This window comes from Salarias fasciatus, chromosome 18 (assembly GCF_902148845.1).
Source record: "Salarias fasciatus chromosome 18, fSalaFa1.1, whole genome shotgun sequence".
Classification (NCBI taxonomy): domain Eukaryota; kingdom Metazoa; phylum Chordata; class Actinopteri; order Blenniiformes; family Blenniidae; genus Salarias; species Salarias fasciatus.
The window spans coordinates 25,197,148-25,215,611 of NC_043762.1; the positions used below are offsets into that span (position 1 = coordinate 25,197,148).

The 18,464-nt window shown below is 45.2% G+C and overlaps 3 protein-coding genes across 3 annotated transcripts; 2 read left to right on the forward strand and 1 right to left on the reverse strand.

Annotated features, from left to right (window-relative positions):
- Window positions 1-378: 378 nt before the first annotated feature.
- On the forward strand, window positions 379-4,731 carry LOC115405165 (protein disulfide-isomerase TMX3-like). The gene is made up of 16 exons (XM_030114650.1): window positions 379-512; window positions 1,170-1,227; window positions 1,316-1,358; window positions 1,636-1,759; window positions 1,862-1,907; window positions 2,490-2,570; window positions 2,682-2,781; window positions 2,867-2,944; window positions 3,299-3,365; window positions 3,470-3,568; window positions 3,748-3,802; window positions 3,911-3,964; window positions 4,037-4,093; window positions 4,177-4,306; window positions 4,378-4,446; window positions 4,525-4,731. Exons 1-16 carry the CDS (start codon window positions 479-481, stop codon window positions 4,687-4,689), a joined length of 1,260 nt encoding a protein of 419 aa, XP_029970510.1. The 5' UTR covers window positions 379-478; the 3' UTR covers window positions 4,690-4,731.
- Window positions 4,732-7,020: 2,289 nt separating this feature from the next.
- On the forward strand, window positions 7,021-14,869 carry cdyl (chromodomain protein, Y-like). The gene is made up of 7 exons (XM_030114646.1): window positions 7,021-7,204; window positions 7,896-8,622; window positions 11,274-11,527; window positions 12,707-12,879; window positions 12,950-13,160; window positions 13,241-13,384; window positions 13,520-14,869. Exons 1-7 carry the CDS (start codon window positions 7,181-7,183, stop codon window positions 13,676-13,678), a joined length of 1,692 nt encoding a protein of 563 aa, XP_029970506.1. The 5' UTR covers window positions 7,021-7,180; the 3' UTR covers window positions 13,679-14,869.
- A 646-nt stretch (window positions 14,870-15,515) lies between these two features.
- On the reverse strand, window positions 15,516-18,456 carry rpp40 (ribonuclease P/MRP 40 subunit). The gene is made up of 8 exons (XM_030114649.1): window positions 18,101-18,456; window positions 17,737-17,881; window positions 17,586-17,654; window positions 17,352-17,447; window positions 17,007-17,129; window positions 16,766-16,931; window positions 16,550-16,684; window positions 15,516-16,369 (listed from the first exon to the last, which is right to left on the reverse strand). The coding sequence occupies exons 1-8, from the start codon at window positions 18,215-18,217 to the stop codon at window positions 16,171-16,173; spliced, it is 1,050 nt and encodes a 349-aa protein (XP_029970509.1). The 5' UTR covers window positions 18,218-18,456; the 3' UTR covers window positions 15,516-16,170.
- Window positions 18,457-18,464: the final 8 nt, after the last annotated feature.

Here is an 18,464-nt window from a genome sequence, read left to right on the forward strand (position 1 = left end):
TCCAGCTTCAGAAATGACTTTTGATTGATTTAAGTCTGATAATGAACTCTTGATGACTCATCAGTTCACGAGAATAACTTAGTGTCTATTTCTCATCTGTTGCACTGCAAAGACCTGAAACCGCAAGTCTCAACTGAAATCAGCAACTGACTGCTTTAGCACATGCTCAAATAGACGTCTCCCTTCTGTGTGGCAGCTGCAACCCAAACAAGCTGAAAAGCACTATCTTTCTTCCACCCTCTTTGTTGTCTCGGCTGTCCATCACTTCAGTCTTTTGCTGCCTCCTCCTGGCTGCATCCCTCCTCCTGCAGATTGAATCTCAGCCCTGTCTCCTGTGCTGACACTGTTCAAGAGAATTTGCTGTGAATAAAGTTTTGCTGAATTGAACAGAGAGCCTGGTAATCTGTCAGATTAGCGGTGTGTTCAGTTTGTTAGCAGTTAGCAGATTAACTGTGCCGCTAATCCATCTTCAGTCAACATGTCGGACAAGAGAAACACGTTTCTGCTCTCAGGTACGTCTCACGCCAAACTAAACTCAAATGTTGTTTTATTAAGGGCCCTCTGAGCCAGATTAACATACAACTCAAAGTATCCTGGGTTGGTAGAGTTGAGGAACACACTCACACTCACACACAGACACACACACACACATACACGTGGGTCTATTGCTCTGACTGTCAAACACGTGCTCTGTTGAAACATCACTGCTGTTCTCTGAGCTTCAGTGTCACTTGAAATCAAATAGGCATGAGAAACTTGGAGCAGGTTTTTTGATTTCTCTGATGATCTGGAAAATATTAAATTGACTTTAAATAGTTTATTGCTGGTTTTGTACATCAGACCTCCGGCAGCTTAATCCTTCCAGATTAGGAACGGATATACGTATCTGGCAGTCTTCCTCTTGATTTGATCAAACTAATCGCAGCCAATTAGAGAGCCATTGTTCTGGTAGCATCACATTACGTTACCTTAAAAACCATCAGGTTGAGAGTTCAGCAAACAGCTACAGATACTAGAGGTTTACTTCCTCCTTAATCCAGAATTTTCCATCGTGCCTCATGGTTCTCTTCCACATTATTAGTTGTGCTTAAACATTTTGGCTGTTCTAACAAGGACTGTGTCTTAAGATTCAGTAAGCGGATCCTGACCTTTCACCTGTTTGTTCTTAGCGCTGTTGCTTTGGTCAGCGCTGAGTGTGTCGGCCTTTGTAGAGGAGCTCGATGATTCGTGAGTACTATTGTCTTAACCTGATTTGACTTGGCTTCACTGGGTTGAAGTGAACACTGTACCACTAACCAATCCTATTGCTCCTCAGCTTCCTAGAGACAAAACAACCTGATGACATCTGGCTCATCAAAGTACGTTCATTTATTCTAGACTAGTGATTTTTGAGGTTTGGGGCGGGCTTCCCCTGGAGGGTGCCCGGTAGCATAAAGGGCGTTGGAGCTGCAGAAAAAATATCTGGGGGTCAGGGAAATTACTTTGCATTTCTGGAAAGGTGGCTCAAGCTCTTTGAGGACGTTCCTCCTTCTATGCTATCCCCAAACCCTAACCCCAACTCTAGTCACAATTCAATATTATTGTATGTGTTTGTTGTGCGATTAATGTGTGTACTAACTCTACTGTCTCGTACAGTTTTACGCCCCCTGGTGTTCGTTCTGTAAACAGTTGGATCCCGTTTGGCACCAGATCGGATCAGATCTCCGGAGTCTCGGTTCTCCTGTCCGTGTCGGCAAATCGGACGCCAGCGTGTACACGGGTCAGCGACAGAATATAAATATATATTGAAAATGCTAGCACTGAGTACGTTTTAATTAAAAACATGTTCACCGTTGATTCTTGTTTTTGTTTTTTCATGCAGCGTTGTCCAAAGAGTTCCGGGTCAGAACTTATCCAGCTATTCTCATGTAATCCTCACTGTCACATCACCGCACATTAACCAATCACAGAAGATGTTATAATTTGGAATTGTGACATTTGAAAATGTCATGTTGTCGTGTTCCTGTGACATTATGCTGTTGTGTTTTAATCATTTGACAGAATGTCTCATTGAAGTTCTGTATCACAGCTTAGGGTTGAGTTCATGTGTCAGTGTGTTGTGTGACAGAGGGTCACAATACAATGAATCAGTCAGTTGTATATTAGTTACATTCACAGTGACATGTTAGTTTTTTGCTACAGTGATTTATTACAAAGTTGTGCATCACATTTGTTTGTTACAGCGCTAATAAACAGTCATGTTGGTGACATGTTCAGTGGCATGCTGCAGTGACGTGTTCATCATGGGTTAATGTGTTACAGACAGCTGTATTACGGTGATATATAGTTATGCATGACATTGACATTATACAGGGCTGTGTACTCCAGTGATTTGCATGGGAGGGATGTATGTAGGTCATGTCACACTGAATTACGGGCTGCATGATGATCAATGTGTCAGTGGTGTGTTACATGACAACGTGTCAGATTCTGGTAACGTTTTTCCTCAGGTTAAAGAAGGAAGTCAAGTATAACTATCCTGGACCAAGAACCAAAGATGACATCATGGACTTTGCAAACAGAATAGCAGGGTGAGTCCAGACAGAGGCCGACTCGAAGCAGTAACGCTGAAGAGACGTGAGGTGATACGGAAGTATGATATAAAAGCTGCATGGCAGTGACATTCAGTCTGTGTTGTTCAGGCCACTGGTTCGATCTCTGAGCACCCCTCAGCTCTTCCTGCACGCCATGAGCCTGCACGATGTTATGATTGTTTACGTGGGGGCCACTTCAGAACTGAAGGTACACAAACACACATTCACACATACACACGCACTAAGACACACACAAATGCACACTGAAATTCACTATATGTATTTACTTTCAGGGAAATTTCACGTCAGTGGCTGAAGAGCTGATTATTCACGCCTACTTCTTCTCTGCCTCAAGAGACGTACTGCCCAAGGTTCAGAAGTGTCGATATCCGTCTCCTTCAGTGTCAGTCGATAATGTCACTGTGTTTGTTTCTGTAATGATTGTCAGTTGTTTTCAGTGTCAGCCTGTCTGTACCTGGTATCGGTCTGTTTCAGCATCTGTAGTTATTGCCGTTCCATTTTAATGTCTATAGATATTATCGTTGTGTCTTAGGGTTAGGGTTAGGGTTACCTCAACCCTAGTGTCTGCAGCTACCGTCAATGTCCATAGATAGCCTGTTTTGTGGTTTCAGTGTCAGATTTGGCACCAGTCAGTTTTAGTGTCTGTATTTACCTTCAGCCTGCAGTGTGTGTTTGTGTCTGATCAACATCGGTTTGCGTTGCAGGCGGTGTCTCTGCCTTTTCTACCAGCTGTGGTCATTTTTAAAGATGGAACCTTTGTTACCTACAATGGTGAGACAATTGGTCGAATATGTTTTCAAGCCGCACAATTCCTGTAGTTGGATGAATTCTGATCAGTCTGAAAGGAATCCAACCAGTGTTTCACTGTATTGCAGAGGAACAGGATGGTGACCTTAAGTCGTGGATCAACAGAGAACGATTCCCGAACTTCTTTCATCTCGACAGCTACACTCTATACGCCATGGGAGAGTCAGGTAAATACAGCCACTATAGGAGGCAGACAAATATGAGACAAGTACAAATATTACGCACAGCACTGCTGCTTGTTGTCAAGATAAAGAAAGTTGCTGATAAAAGGCAGCTTTGACAAGCTGTGGTTCATCAGAGAACTTTGACGCTGCTCATATTAGGTGATGTTTCCTCTTTGGTACAGGTAAACTGGTGATGTTGGCTCTGGTTAAACGATACATGTGTGATGAAAGTCTCAGGTAACAGTCATCCGTCATTCTTGACAAACATTTTGCATTCGACCATACCTCACCTGTGTGATCATCCAATTATGTGTCCATAAATATATGTGTCTGTCACCTGTTCAGGTACAAGAATCTAGTGGAGAAAGTGGCTGCAGAGCACAAAGACACCTACAGCAGGTAGGCCTTCTAAGAGTTTGACTGATTTTGCGTGAATCTGTGCGTCAATCTTACCACTTTCTCCTCTTTCAGGGATTTCTGCTTCGGATACATGGAGGACACTGATTTCATCACGGGTTTGTTGATGACGTGAGTTTCTTCTACTCCTGTGCTTATCTCTAATAGCACAACACCTATAAGACATTGTTGATGTTTTTCATTGTCGTCAGCAGTGAAGCCACTGTGCCCTCATTTATTGTGGTGAATCTGACAAATGACGGCTACTTCCTGCCTGCCGCATCCATCGAGACGGAGCGCCACCTGCTGGACTTCCTGAACGGCGTCTTGAATGGAAGCGTGGAGGTAAGTCTCATCCGGTTCATCCGGAGTCAGTCAACACATCCATGTTTCTGAAGGTTTTGTCTTTGTCTCAGAGTCAGGGAGGAAACGGCGTGGTTCAGCGAGTCAAACGCTTCGTTTACGATGTGAAAACCACTGTGATAGTAAGTCATCAGTGGTATTGTTATTTTAAGTCTGCGACTCACAGTTCACTGACCGTCCTTTACTGTCGTCCTCTCCAGCCGCTGTTCACGGATGCACCTCTGTTGGGCTGCATTCTGTTTTCCTTCCCGACCTGTATTGTGCTCTTCCTCGTTTACCTCTGCTGTCTGGCCAGAAAAGAGGCTGCTGGTGAGGATGACGACGACGACGACGACGGGGCATTACAGCGCCGCAAAAACCAATAAGAGGTTGGACTGATGATGGGGATCAAGAGGACGGCAACTGCAATTTGAGACGACACCTGAGACCGAGAATTCAATCTTGAGTCAGTGGCTGCAAGAGAAAAATGTTCTGAAGACTCAGAGTTAGAAACTCGTCTGTCAGTTAACCGTGTGGCCGTCAGTAGTTTTCATTTCAACAACCGAACAAATTCTCGGCAAAAAATTTGAATAAATAAATACTTCAACAAACTTGTAGATTGAAAATCTTTCCAGCAACTTCAAAATCCTGACAGGTCAAATCGCCACAGGTGGGGCGGCGGATTGTACAGCGTCTGGTGAAGCAATACAGATCACAACGTGACGTGAACTTCTTCAGAAGAATGCTACTACATCGATGCCTTTCGTCACGGAACATGCGTCACGTGTAGGACTTCAGTCTTGCAGATGTGGTGTAATTATGTTCACTCCAGGCTTCCAGCTGTTCACTGCACAACACGCATTGATAAAGAGGATTTGATACGGGGCCTGCTGCATTGATGATTGACAGTCTGATTAATCAGCAGTACAGAGCAGCAGAAGGCAACAGATTCCCTGAATCCTGAGAAAATAAGAGATTAAAAAAAAACCCACAGGAAAGTTTACCTTCACAGTGCCTCCTGTGTTTGCACCATCAGTGTCATGGCTCAGTAATAACGAACATCATTTACTGTACATCCAATATGACAAGAATATCCTGTTCCATAGTTTTAAGGTTACAGAGTTTTGCTTGACATTTTGGAATGTATTCGATGAACAACTAGAACAAGTACGCACTTTGTTGCATGTTTTAGTTGTCTCTCGACTCCAGCACCCCTGAACAACATCGTTGATTTCCTCATCAAAGTTGTACAAAAGCGTAATAGCTGGTAGAGGCCTAAAACATGCAGGACATCAGGACAGGACACCCCTAGCTTAACTCTTCTAGCTCCATCTTTGAAGAACTCTGTGGGGTTCCTTGACCCTTGTAACAACTTTCCGGAACTTGCAGTGGTAACAGGCCATTGGAATTCAACCGTAGTTCACTGAAATGTACATGTATAATCTCTGAAGTGAATATTCTCTTTGCAAAATCTTTCAAAATGCAACAGTTGCAGGTGTTTTTTGAACATTTCACGGTTACATCATTGAAATTGGCTTTATGTTGAGATTGTAGCAATTTTTGGTACTAATTATTCAGACATTGAAAAATACATTTTTCCAAATGCATAGCCTGTACCACAACTAATAAAAACATTAAAGTATAAACTTAAAGGTTATTTTTGGCACTATTTTACCAATCCAGTCCACATTGGGCTGTGTGTGGCACCTGAATTAAAATGAATTTGACATGTTTGATGTACATTTAAACTACTGGAAGATTGATTTATAATCGACACAAATAATTGAAGCTTTTCTTTGTGGTGAAAAACACTGATCAGATGTTCTGTTGTTAGAATTAACACGACTGAAGACCACACAGTTAATTGATAAAAACATTTATAACTCTGTGACTTCTTTCAAAGAAAAATAGGGCATCATGTTTTTCTCTTGTAGTCACTGATTCAGTATTGAATTCTCGGGGTCAGATCCTATTTAAAACCCTGCTCATTCACATTATTTTAAATAAATACTTAAAAGATGTTCTGAAAACCACTAAAACCAATCCTCTGTTTTTCTTCAATTATTTCTGAGAGAAACATTGATGGACAGATGGATGGATGGCTGGATGGATGGATGGATGGATGCATGCATGCATGGATTGACAGATGGATGGAGGGGTGAATGGGCAGAGGGATACAGAGACAGAAAGGGAATGCATGCATGCATGCATGGATGGATGGATGGATGGATGGATGGAAGAGTGCAGACATGGATGGAGGGATGAATCGATGGATGGACGGACGGAGATGGATAGATGGATGGATGGACGGACGGAGATGGATGGATGGATGGATGGAAGGATGAATGCATGCATGCATGGATGGATGGATAGATAAATGGATGGATGAGTGCATGCATGGATGGAGTGATGAATGGATGGATGGATGATGGATGGATGGATGAACAGATGGAAGGAGGGGCGGATGGATGAATGGACAAATAGAGGACAGAAAGGGATGTACAGATGAATGGATGGATGGATGGATGAATGAATGCATGCATGCATGGATGGATGGATAAATTGATGGCTGGATGGCTGAATGTGTTCCTAAACAAGAAAGGGCGGTGGAGAAAATGGATAGATGAAAAATAAAATAAAACAAACTTTTATTTTGGAGGTTAGTGTTTCCGCTACGGATGCTTTTATTTTGAATGTCAGTTTCCGCCCCGCCAATGCTAACAGCTAGCGGCTAGCAGCCGTGTGAGTGTGATACCGGACCGTCCCGTCGGTGAGCGGAGCCTCCTACAGACACCGGGCCGCCGCGGAAACTTTCTTCCATGGTGCTGCTCGACTGAAGAGGCTTCTGGAAGCTGCTCGTGAGGGTGCACAGTCTCCATGGCGACCGAGGAGTACTACGAGGTGATGCGAGCTAATGCTAACATGCTAACAGAGGATCATGGGCTGAGAGTTGGCTAAGTTTGTGAACTTCACCTTCAGGCCTCGAAGAAGCGTTGAAAAGTGACACAAAGCGGCCGGTTAGCTGCTCGGGGGCTCCCCTGGTCCGACTCACGGCCTGGAAGCTGCAGTCGACCCCGATAAAAACTAGTCGGTTGAGTTAGCTGACAGCTAGCCCAGCATTAGCTTCCCGTTAGCTTCGTGTTGGATGACGAAATGGATCGAACATTGTGATCACTCACGAGATAACCCATCATAAACTCTATCCAGGGTAGTTTTGGAAACTTTGCTCAAAGTTTGAGCAGGTGCTGCTTAATATTTAATACCACGCGTTTTTTAAGTTTCTAGCAGTTTATAATTTAAACACTTACGGTGCCTTCATTTGAACCAAGGTCTGGTATATTTTCAATGGGTGGAGTAATTTATTATTTCCAAATTGATTGTTTAAATATGGGGTTAATTGATCAGCTGATCATCACATGACCTCGCTTAGAGTGGATAGTTTGGTTGGTCTCCTCCCCATATGATAACAGAAATTATGACAGGGATGTATTTAATTCAAACTAAGTGACACTGATTCTACTCATTTCATGTTGATCATAAAGATTACAACAGTGACAAAGAGGATGTTGGTTCTAACAGCTGTGTTCCGCAGGTGGAGAGGATCGTGGACAAGAGGAAGAATAAGAAGGGGAAAGTGGAGTATCTTGTTCGGTGGAGAGGTTATGGCTCTGAGGGCGACACCTGGGAGCCGGAGACGAACCTCTCCACCTGCATGGTCTATGTCCATGACTTCAACCGTCAGCTTGCTGAGCGGCAGAGGGACAGCACGCTGCTTCGCTCCACCCGGAGCTCCCCCAGCCGCCACTGTAACCCCGCCCACAAACTGCCCAGCAGGCCCTCTGCGGCCCCTCGTCCCGACCTGAGTGGGGGGTTAGAACACAGTGAGATGAAGCCACCCCTCAGCTCCACTCCGCTGCCCCACTCATTACCGACTCGCCCGACCTCTGTCGGCTCCCAGCAGCCACCACCTGCAGACAGGTTAAGTGGTGGCCTGATGTCGCCTTCTCCGCCCGGATCGGCGCGCCGCAGTGTAGATCTGTCCAAGACTGGCATCAAAATCCTGGTTCCAAAGAGTCCGATGAACAGCCGGCCGGATTCCGAAGAGTCTCCCAGTGAGGCGGCTCAGAGTCTGGAGGAGGGAGCTCAGGAGGCCCACCTGGTCCCACCAGAGGTGGCTCTGCTGGAGAAACCTGCTGCAGTCCAGCTGGGGCCTGGAGAGGAGAGGGCCCGCATGGGGACCAGACCCCGCAGCCAAAATCCGCTGGCCCCGCCTCAGACCCCCATCACACCAGCCGCCATGCGCTCCCTAGGCGGGACAAGTGAGTGTTTCACAAATCGCTTGTGGAAGTGCAAGACGATGTAATTGAGCAGATTTTGATTTATTTCCTCCATAACAACCACACATAGCACTTTCTCATCTGTTGTCGTGTCAGCTCAGAGAAGCTGTAAACGTCCAGTACGGCCTGGTCACAATCAACATTGACTCCAGGTGGACAGCAGACTAAAAAATTCACCCTCAACAAACTGTGCCAATTTTTATTTTCACTATACTACAGTTTTCAAGCAATCAGATGCAAAAAAAATTCATCCAGTAATCTTATTTGGTAGTAAAATGGTGATCAGTTAAAGATGTCGAGGTAAAATGGGGTATGGACTCTACAGCATGACTTGGATAGCATAACAAGACTTGAAACAGATGAAGAGCATCACTACAACTTAATAAACTCAGTTGTTTGTTTAATTTAGTAAAATATATGAACAGAACTCTGCTTTATTGCCCATCAAATGACCACAAAAGACTCTATAACGTGCAAATGTGATGAAATATGTGGAAAATAAATTATCTTTTCTGCAAACTTAATATAAATGTCTGCACATACAATTTGCACATTGCTGGATTGCTGTAATTTATGTTTCTTAACTGATTTGTATCAAATGAACAACAACAACTGCATTATTTCTGAAATCTTGACACTCAGAAGTTTGTAAAACGTCCTATCGGGCCGATGAATCGGCCAATCCGATGAATCGGTCGACCTCTAACTGGTAGTGCAGTGAAATAACATAAAGTCACTGAAATTGTTGTTTAAATTATCTGGCAATTACCATTACCAAATTTACCAAATGAGAATTTTCCCGTAGCATTATGCGAGTTATTCAAAAAGAGGAATTTTGGAATTCAAAGTCCTTGCTTCGATTCTCTGCGTTAGTTTTCTGTGGGTAAAAGATGTACTTTTAGGCAAATATGTTGTCTTGAGAGTTGTAGATAAATAAACCCCTTTTCAACATGCTCACATGTTCCAATAATATCAAGAATTTCAACTTCTAAGTGGAATAACAAAATGCGAGGGTATGGACACTACATGGGGTACGGACACTACAATTGCAAACAACAGATCCCATTTGCAACTGTTGTAATATTAATTGTGTGCACTATATCCACAACATATCATCATTCAAATAGTGCTACCCAGGTATATAAAATAGAACATTCAGCTCAAGCCAAACACATAGTAGGAATGAGGAACTGGATAGGGGTACGGACACTACCGGAAATTCTGGACATCGAGATACTATATTAGTTCAGCCTTTGTAACTTCATAGATAGTATATTGCTGATGCTATTTTTGGTCAGAAACTGATCCAATACCATAATAGATATATTTTAGACATGGCCTTGGCTTATATTGTGCTTATTTAAAAAAATAAGTCTCCATTAAGTCAAAAATCAGCTGAAATAGAGAAATATATAACGAGTTGAGCTTCCAGCTTCGCGGAACACAGCTCGGCCCCCACAGCTCGAATTTGCACGAAACAACCTGCAAAATAAAAATAATCACATCCATTATCAAAAAACATCACAGTATTTCAATATATTTCTGATTTCCTTTGAAAATGAAGCTCCTAAAATTCAAACAATCTTGTTTTGACCAGATATAACGCCCTTTTTCCTACAAAAAACCTTACATCAAATCGTCTTGGCGAAGATGATCAATGAAACATGCAGAAATAAATGCATGTTGTTGTTTCAGTAAGCCATTGGCTGTTCAAACACACTCTCAAATGCATTCAAACACTAGCCTACACCACATTAGAAGACAATAACAACACACACAATACATTTCACAGGAAGATTGTGACCAGGCCGAGTAGTTGATCCTAAACCAGCAGACTTCTTTATGTCAACGATGAACTTCAAACTAGGGCTGAACAATATGGGCAAAATTTCATATCTCGATATCCGTGCCAGATATCTTGATATCGATACGATATATTACAATGGATTCAGTGAAAGTTAAGCATTTTTCAGAAAAATAAAAACATCATAATGCAAAAGGATGTAAAAAAAAAAATGCAGGTTTTTTTTTTATGAAAACTCACCGCCACTACCACCAAATTCGTTTGTGCAGATTCTGCAACCGCCCTCTCTTCAGCACTCATGTTGTTGTTTTGCTTACTCTCCGTGGCGTGCAGCACATGTGAGTGTGCGTCTGCGTCTCCGTCTCCCTCCTGCCCCTCCCTCTGATGTTTCTCATTGCCCGCCATCAGCTGTTAACCAGTAAACAGGTTTGTGGTTGGCTGGCCTGACCTGTGCATGGACAAACTTACATGCAGGGCAAGCAGGAGAAATCTTGATATCGTCGATTTTGAGAAACTAATGTCCTGAATGTTCATTTCCCGATATCGATATGATAACGATATATTGTTCAGCCCTACTTCAAACATTTAATTTGTGATTAAAGTAGTTCTTGATTCTCGATCTGTTCATTAATGTATTCAGTCTTCTTTTCATATTGTTGCACTGTAACATACATTTGAATGTGCAGCTTAGAAATGCAAACAGTGGATCTGTTTTTAAACTGAATGAGACAAAAAGAACATTGTGTGCTAACGGGTTTATCAAAGAATGACGGCAGACGATTTAGTTGAGCTTCCAAAGTTTTGCGACAGTTGTGTGTTCTGTCTTCAGGAAACTCGGCTCTGATGGAGGCCGTTGCAGCCAATGGGAACTCAGGTGTGCAGAGCGCCATCACCGGGGCGACCAGCGTGACAGGGAAGCGCCGACTGGAGGAGCGATCGGCGTTCGACAAGCGTCTGAGGTTCAGCGTGCGGCAGACGGAGAGCGCCTACCGTTACCGCGACATCGTGGTGAAGAAACAGGACAGCTTCACTCACATCCTGCTCTCCACCAAGAGCTCCGAGAACAACACGCTCAATCCCGAGGTGAGGCCACGCCCCCACTGAACAGCTTCATGTTCTCTCTCGTTATCTTCATTCATTGAAGGCTTCACAGTCGGATTCTATCCGGATGATGAGTGTTAAGATACTTCTACATACTGTGTGGTGTTGAACCATCCCAGATAAATGAGTCTTGTAAATCAGTGTCAGATGGATTAGACGACGGCTGTAGAAATGCAGTATATGAAATGACATTGATCAGTGAGACACTGCTTCTGACTTCAAGCTCCCTTCACAACTAAAAGGAGGGGTATTACGTGTTTTTAGCCCTTTAGTATCAATCCACAGCACACTCAAGCAACCGCTTTGCCCAAAGTTGGATGGTGAAAGCTGCATGTGTCAAAAACAACTTAAATCAAATGTTCCTCTGCATCAGGCTGCCTCAAACGACTGGAAATGGGTCCCTGTCTCTTTAAGAATCTCCTCAGCTTAGCGACACGCCCCCTCAGAGCCTCCATCTCCATGCGCATTCTCTGAGAGTGGAGAGGGGTGGGGGAGCGGAGCTGTGCAGACTACATCAGAGCTGGGGCGGAGCTGTGCATTATGGGCGGAGCTGTGCATTATGGGCGGAGCTGTGCATTATGGGCGGAGCTGTGCTTTATGGGCGGAGCTGTGCAGCACCGAGCGTTTCAGCGCTCAACATGGCTGCCAGGGGGAGATTCAGGGATTGCTCAAATATGCGAGAATGGTTCAGGGAACAACTCCATGTGACTTTTTAATGGGGAAATGCCACTATAGCATTATACCAAGCTCAAAAAAGTGGATTTTGCGTAATACCCCTCCTTAAAGTCTTAAGTTCTCCTCTCTTTCTGAGCCATGACTGTGTCCATATTCTCCTCCACCTCCTTTTTTTGGAATTTCTCTCCAAACACATGAATGCTACAAGGGCATGTGTTCCTAGTTTCTTTTTCATTAATGGACGGTGTTCGCTTGTGATATTTTATTCCTTTGTGTCATGTCGACTCACACACACACCATAGACTGCCATTCATCTTATTTCATGGTGCAGTCTGCACACAGCGAAGTTCATGTTGTGTCCAGAGTTTATTAAGTTCATGTTGTGCAGTGTAACTTGTAACTTGTAAGTGTGTTATGTACTGATCAGTGTGTAGCCGGCCTTAAGCACCTGACCCCTCCTGACCCCTCCCCTCCACTCCTTGCTAGGTGATGAAGGAGATCCAGAGCGCCATGGCCACGGCAGCATCAGACGACAGTAAGCTGGTGCTGCTCGGCGCCGTCGGCAGCGTCTTCTGCTGCGGCCTCGACTACCTGTATTTCATCAGGCGTCTGACAGACGACAGGAAGAAGGAGAGCATCAAGATGGCCGAAACGATCAGGTAACGCTTCAGGATAAAGACTCTCGTCCCCGTGTGAAGTCGTCTTGACCTCTGACCTCTCTGTCTTCAGGACCTTCATCAACACCTTCATCCAGTTCAAGAAGCCCATCGTGGTGGCCGTGAACGGGCCGGCGCTCGGCCTGGGCGCCGCCATCCTGCCGCTGTGCGACGTGGTGTGGGCCAACGAGAAGGCCTGGTTCCAGACGCCGTACATGGCGTACGGCCAGACGCCGGACGCCTGCTCGTCCTTCACCTTCCCCCGCATCATGGGCATCGCCTCGGTCAGTGCTGCGCTCGCGCAGCGTTTCGCTCCCCTCGCCGCCGGGCGCGCCTCACCCTTTCACTTTGTTTCCCGCCGCAGGCCAACGAGCTGCTGCTGAGCGGCAGGAAGCTGACGGCTCAGGAGGCGTGCGCCAAAGGTTTGGTGTCTCAGGTTCTCTGGCCCGGAACCTTCAACCAGGAAGTGATGCTGCGGATCAAAGAGCTGGTGACCGTCGACCTGCAGGTCAGTTCCGTGTGTGGGTGGAGTCACTGCAGTGTGTAGATGGAAACACGTTAAACTCTTAGTTCCTCCTCTTAGAGTGACACGCCGACCCAGATCTGATCCTCATACATGAACCGTCCGTCTTCTGCTGTGCAGGTTCTGCGGGAGTCCAAAGCCCTGATGAGGAGCACCAGCCGCAGTGCTCTGGAGCAAGCGAACGAGCGCGAGTGTGAAGCCCTGAAGAGAGTGTGGGGCTCGTCACAGGGGACGGACTCGATCCTGCAGTGCCTGCAGAGGAGGACTGAGCTGTACTAGAACCCGGCCGCGGTGCTTCTTGGTTCTCGGGCCGTCGTGGCCGAAGCAGCGACTCGGCTGACCGAGCTCCGCAGCAGGAGCCGAATCTTTGCTCCTCTTGTCAACGTGGAAGCAGAAACTCGAGCGGTTGGACCGAAGGCCTCTGCCGGCCTTTGATTTTGACCCACGACACACGCGGGACGTGTTGGCTCACTTCCAGCCGAGCTCGCCCCGCAGACCGTCGCGGTGGATCAGCAGCTGCTTCCTGAGCGCGGTTCAGCGGATGTGAGCTGAGCGGACGGATCAGGAAACACTGGACGGATCACGCACGGTCACTCTGAGGTAACACACAGAAAGGAACCTGTACAGAATGAGACATTCTGTGCTACGCTAGGCTAACGGACAAATCTAAAGCATGGACTGTGAGAGAAAAGTAGATGAAGTAACTGTCCCTTTAACTAGAGCAGCCTCAGGATTGGCTGATGTGAAAGAATCTGCGTCCCTGGACCCGCCCCGATCCCTCCAGCCTGCAGGGGGAGCTGTCGGCGGCCCCTTTTGATTATGCAGTGATAAACTATGCTGGACTTGTTGCCTCCCGGCAGGAGAGTTGCCCCCGTGTGACATTAAACTGGTGCCACGTGACCCAGTGTGCTGGTTTCCTCCCCCCGGCTTCGTGTTTTGTACAGACGTCGTTTTCTCAGCAAGTCGTATGCAAAACGTTCCGCAGTGTGTCTTCTTTAGTTTGCAGGCTTTGATAGGTAGAGTGACCTGCATTCAAAAAAAAAAAAGTTCCATTATTTATAAACTGTTAATGCTAACTGCTTCAAACTGTTTGATACTTGTAGAAATATTTATTTTCTGAAGAACAAGTCTCTCCTCAGTTACACAGCGACCATGTTATGATGTTAATACTTTGTGTAAGGCATTCTTTGGTGGTTTGGAGTTGTGTATATCGGTTGAAATGTAACACTCGTGTTATAGAAACTCAGTAGAATTACAAATACAGCTCAGAAGCTAGAATGATAGGCATGCTATATTTTTATAACTTTGACACCAAACCTGCATATTTTAGCTTTATTACAGGTATTGAATTTTCAGTTTTTGTTCTCTTTCCAGATTACAGCTCATTAAAAGCAACAGTGTTTTCAAATGTTTCACAGGATCAGTCAGTGATGGGCTCACAATACATTAAAGTTGGCATTGTGGATGCTGCCTTTTCTCGTTTTTGTTGGACTTCTTTGGGGAGAGAAAAGAAGAATTTCTTTGATATTGTCTAATTTAAGAAACCTGCAGAACCTGAATCAGGAGCGACTCTGTTCAACAACTTCTAGTTCCACTGTCAGAAAGAATAACTACAGGAGACAAAATGTTATAAACGGTAATGAAGCATCATGTTGCTGAATAAACAAAAACAGAAAGCCATGCTCCGACTCTCCATTCAACTATGGACCCCTAACCTTTAACAAAATTTCAAAAGATGTGAAGCATTAATTATTGAAGAAAATTTTAAGGAATGCTAGAATTTCCAAAAAAGCGGATTGAACTTGCCATCTCTATTTTGAAAGCATATTAAAAATCCATGAGTCACTTTACTACTGCCGTGAGAAGTAAATTGGAATAATCTTGCTTTAAATGGAAAATCTTACTGCAGCTAACATGGGTTTTAATCAGTTTTACACGTCATACGTAACTAATTTTAACAGATCAAAAATAAGTCGGCTGACTTTAAAATACATTACAAAATGGTGCAAATGAAGTTTGAGGACATCAAAGAATTTAGTGAAGTCAAAGACAGCTGTTTCTGTGAAACATCTTCATGCAAAAGATGCAGGAAAACAAGAATTGTGACACAGAGCAGAAAGTTTACTTTTTGAAAAAACTGTTACAATGTTATTGGGACATAAAATCATATTTAGAACAATTGAATTTGAACTCCACAGTCGTCCAAGTTTTCCCATGGCTTCATTGGTAAATTCTAGATTGCTAACCAAGTGGCCCAGTCATGGATCCTTGAGGAACTCCTAAAGCGATTTCTGTTTGTCGAGATTCACAATCGCCAACTGTGTCAGTTGAATGAAGTTAATACGTGGACTGCATGTTCAGCTTTCACACATTTGCTAAGTAAGACCCACAACGTTGAGCAGATCTGGAAATCTTTCTTCTGACTTTATTGAGGATGTTTGTGAAAATGGCTTCTATGTAAAAGCCTGAGTCGCTTTCCAGAATCCGGCGTTTGATGGTGTGAAGTCAGAAACACTACAGTCACTATGACTAAATAAAAAATGTCAGCTTTATTCATATGAGCTTGTTTACACAGATCTGTGGTTTTCAACATAAGGCACAAGACTCCAGAGAAGACCTTGAAGTTTCAGTTTGTGATCAGTCAAATTAAAAAAGAGTCACTTAATATCTGAACTTGTCTCAAGCTCAGATAACCTCCAAAAGTCAGCCTCTTTCCAGGAGAAAATAAATCCCCCAGAGTTTTCTTGATGTGTAAATGTGAAGGTCGGGCATCAGGGCGGACAGGCGTCGTGAGCTCCTGTGGCCAGGTGGAGGCGATACGTGTGATTGTGGAACATCAGCAGTGTGTAGAAGTTCTCGCCTCCCTTCAGGAAGCCGTGCTCGTTTTCCCCCCACGACACGGGACTGTCGGCAAAACCGTGGACCGTCAGCGACACCCAGGACTCCAGCCGGGGCTGCTGCAGGTAGCACCTGCAGGACAGGTGAGGTGGATACAGTCAGTGTATCTTGCATTACCACTTTGTACCACAAGAGGGTGTTGTGAGTTCGCCGCTGTTGATGTTTCTTTCAAAGAAAACCCAGTAATTTTAATTTCCACTCTAAAAGCTCTGAAAACAGCTGTCAGCTGTTCACAGGGTAGAGGTGGCGGACCTGAGCTGGTCGATCAGCCGCTGGATGTCCTGCGGCAGCAGCAGGCCACACACACTGACGCTCAGAGCTCTGCTCAGCGTCGTCTTCGGTTCTGGACATGCCAGCGTGGACAGGAAGCTGCTGGACGAGTTCTCACTGAAAACACAGAGCAGGAGTTTCACGGGTTGACAGGTGACCCTGACGCAATGCACATGGCAGGTTGCCATGGTGACTCACCAGGTGACGTCTGCATCGACGGCGCCGAGCCACTCCAGGAGGCTGTGGGGGTCACAGGAGTGCACGGCGGGGCAGGACAGCTCGGTCAGACCGCGCTGGCTCATCTGAGGCCGGTGCTCCGACCAATCGCAGCGAGACAGCAGTGACTGCAGAGAGGCCCCGCCCCCTGTTGGACAGGAGCATCATGAAGCAGAGGATCATGGGTAGCACACCTGGATGAAGATGTAAGTCACACACACACCTGGATGATGCGACAGCAGGAAGTCGGTCTGCAGCTGAAGCCGGGACTTCAGTCCTGTGAGGAGTCTCTGGTAGCCCCGCCCACCAGGCGCCATTCTGCGGTCAGTCAGGTCGACTGATATGACTGTGGCACACAGAACGTGTGTGAAAACAGCAAATTAGACTAATCACATCAAAATCAGCAAGGAGACTGTATTGTAATCAGACTACCATCAATAACCACACTGTGAACAGACCCATCGGTTACCAGATTATTATCAGAAAGGTGGCAGGATTGAGCTAAGCAAATCTATTTTATCTGACAGGAAATGACTTCAGATAAGAGGATGGAGAGAAGTAAACAGACCAAATCTGCTCTTGGTCCGGTGGTTGAATTTGGACGGCTTCCCTTCGAAACCCAGCACCTCAAAGGAGTCTTTGTCCAGGGAGAGACAGAGGCGTCCTGAAAACACACAAGCACACAACCAATGTCTCTCCAGTTGTGCTTAAAACCTTTTGATTGAATACAGCTGAGAGCTGGTTCAGGCCACCCCGGATGGTTTTGTAGTCGAAGCAGGATGTCACCTGCTCTAGTTCTCACCATTTGGCAACAGAGCGACACAGTTGTCTTCATCGATCCGAGTCTTGTATGAGAGACCGTAAACGTTACCTGAAGCAAAGGACAGGAAAGAGAATATGTCAGTGATGAACACACCTCAAAGCTGCTGCTGAGTCCAGGTGTGGACTGTTACCTTGATACACAGCAGTCTCCAGGAAGTCCTTATCCAGCAGTTCATACACTGGCAGCTGCTTTATCAAGTAGAAGCTGGTGAAGCTGTCCAGAACAGACTCCAGCTGGGAGGGGAGGGAGTTACACTCAGGCAGCAGCAGGGACACCTAAACATGATAAACAGGGTACATCACACAGGTGGCACTCTTTATTTAATCACTTTTTTTAATTAATAAAAACTTGTGATCTTGAAAAATGTCAAGCCATTGCAAATAAATCAAGATAAAAAAAAACAGACTTGTGGATGTTAACCTGGAGTGTGGTTCTCCCACGTGCCCTGGTTTGTTTTGTTTTTTCGTAGCATGCTAGCTGCTAACACGCCTCACCTTGTAGTTGAAGCGCAGCTGCTCCACCTGAGTGCTGACCCGGTTCTTCTCCTCCTGGAAACTGGACCGCTCGCAAACGAGCAGAGTCCGGGGAGTCGAACTGAGATCCACGGACATCTTTTAAATAACTTTACAGCTCTCGTGTCAGAGCTAAAGCTAGCCCCTTCACACTGCTGGTTGCGCCTTTTCCACCTTTAAACTTGACCGTTGAGTGCTGCATGTGAATCGAAAATAAAACGTGGAAACGTGCGTGTTTTATCAGGAGGAATTTCGCAAGAAAATGTTGTTTAAAAAGTGTAGAAGCCTGAAACTTGTGGCCGCAGTGATGGTCACATGGAGATGAAGTTATCTGAACCGCTGCAGC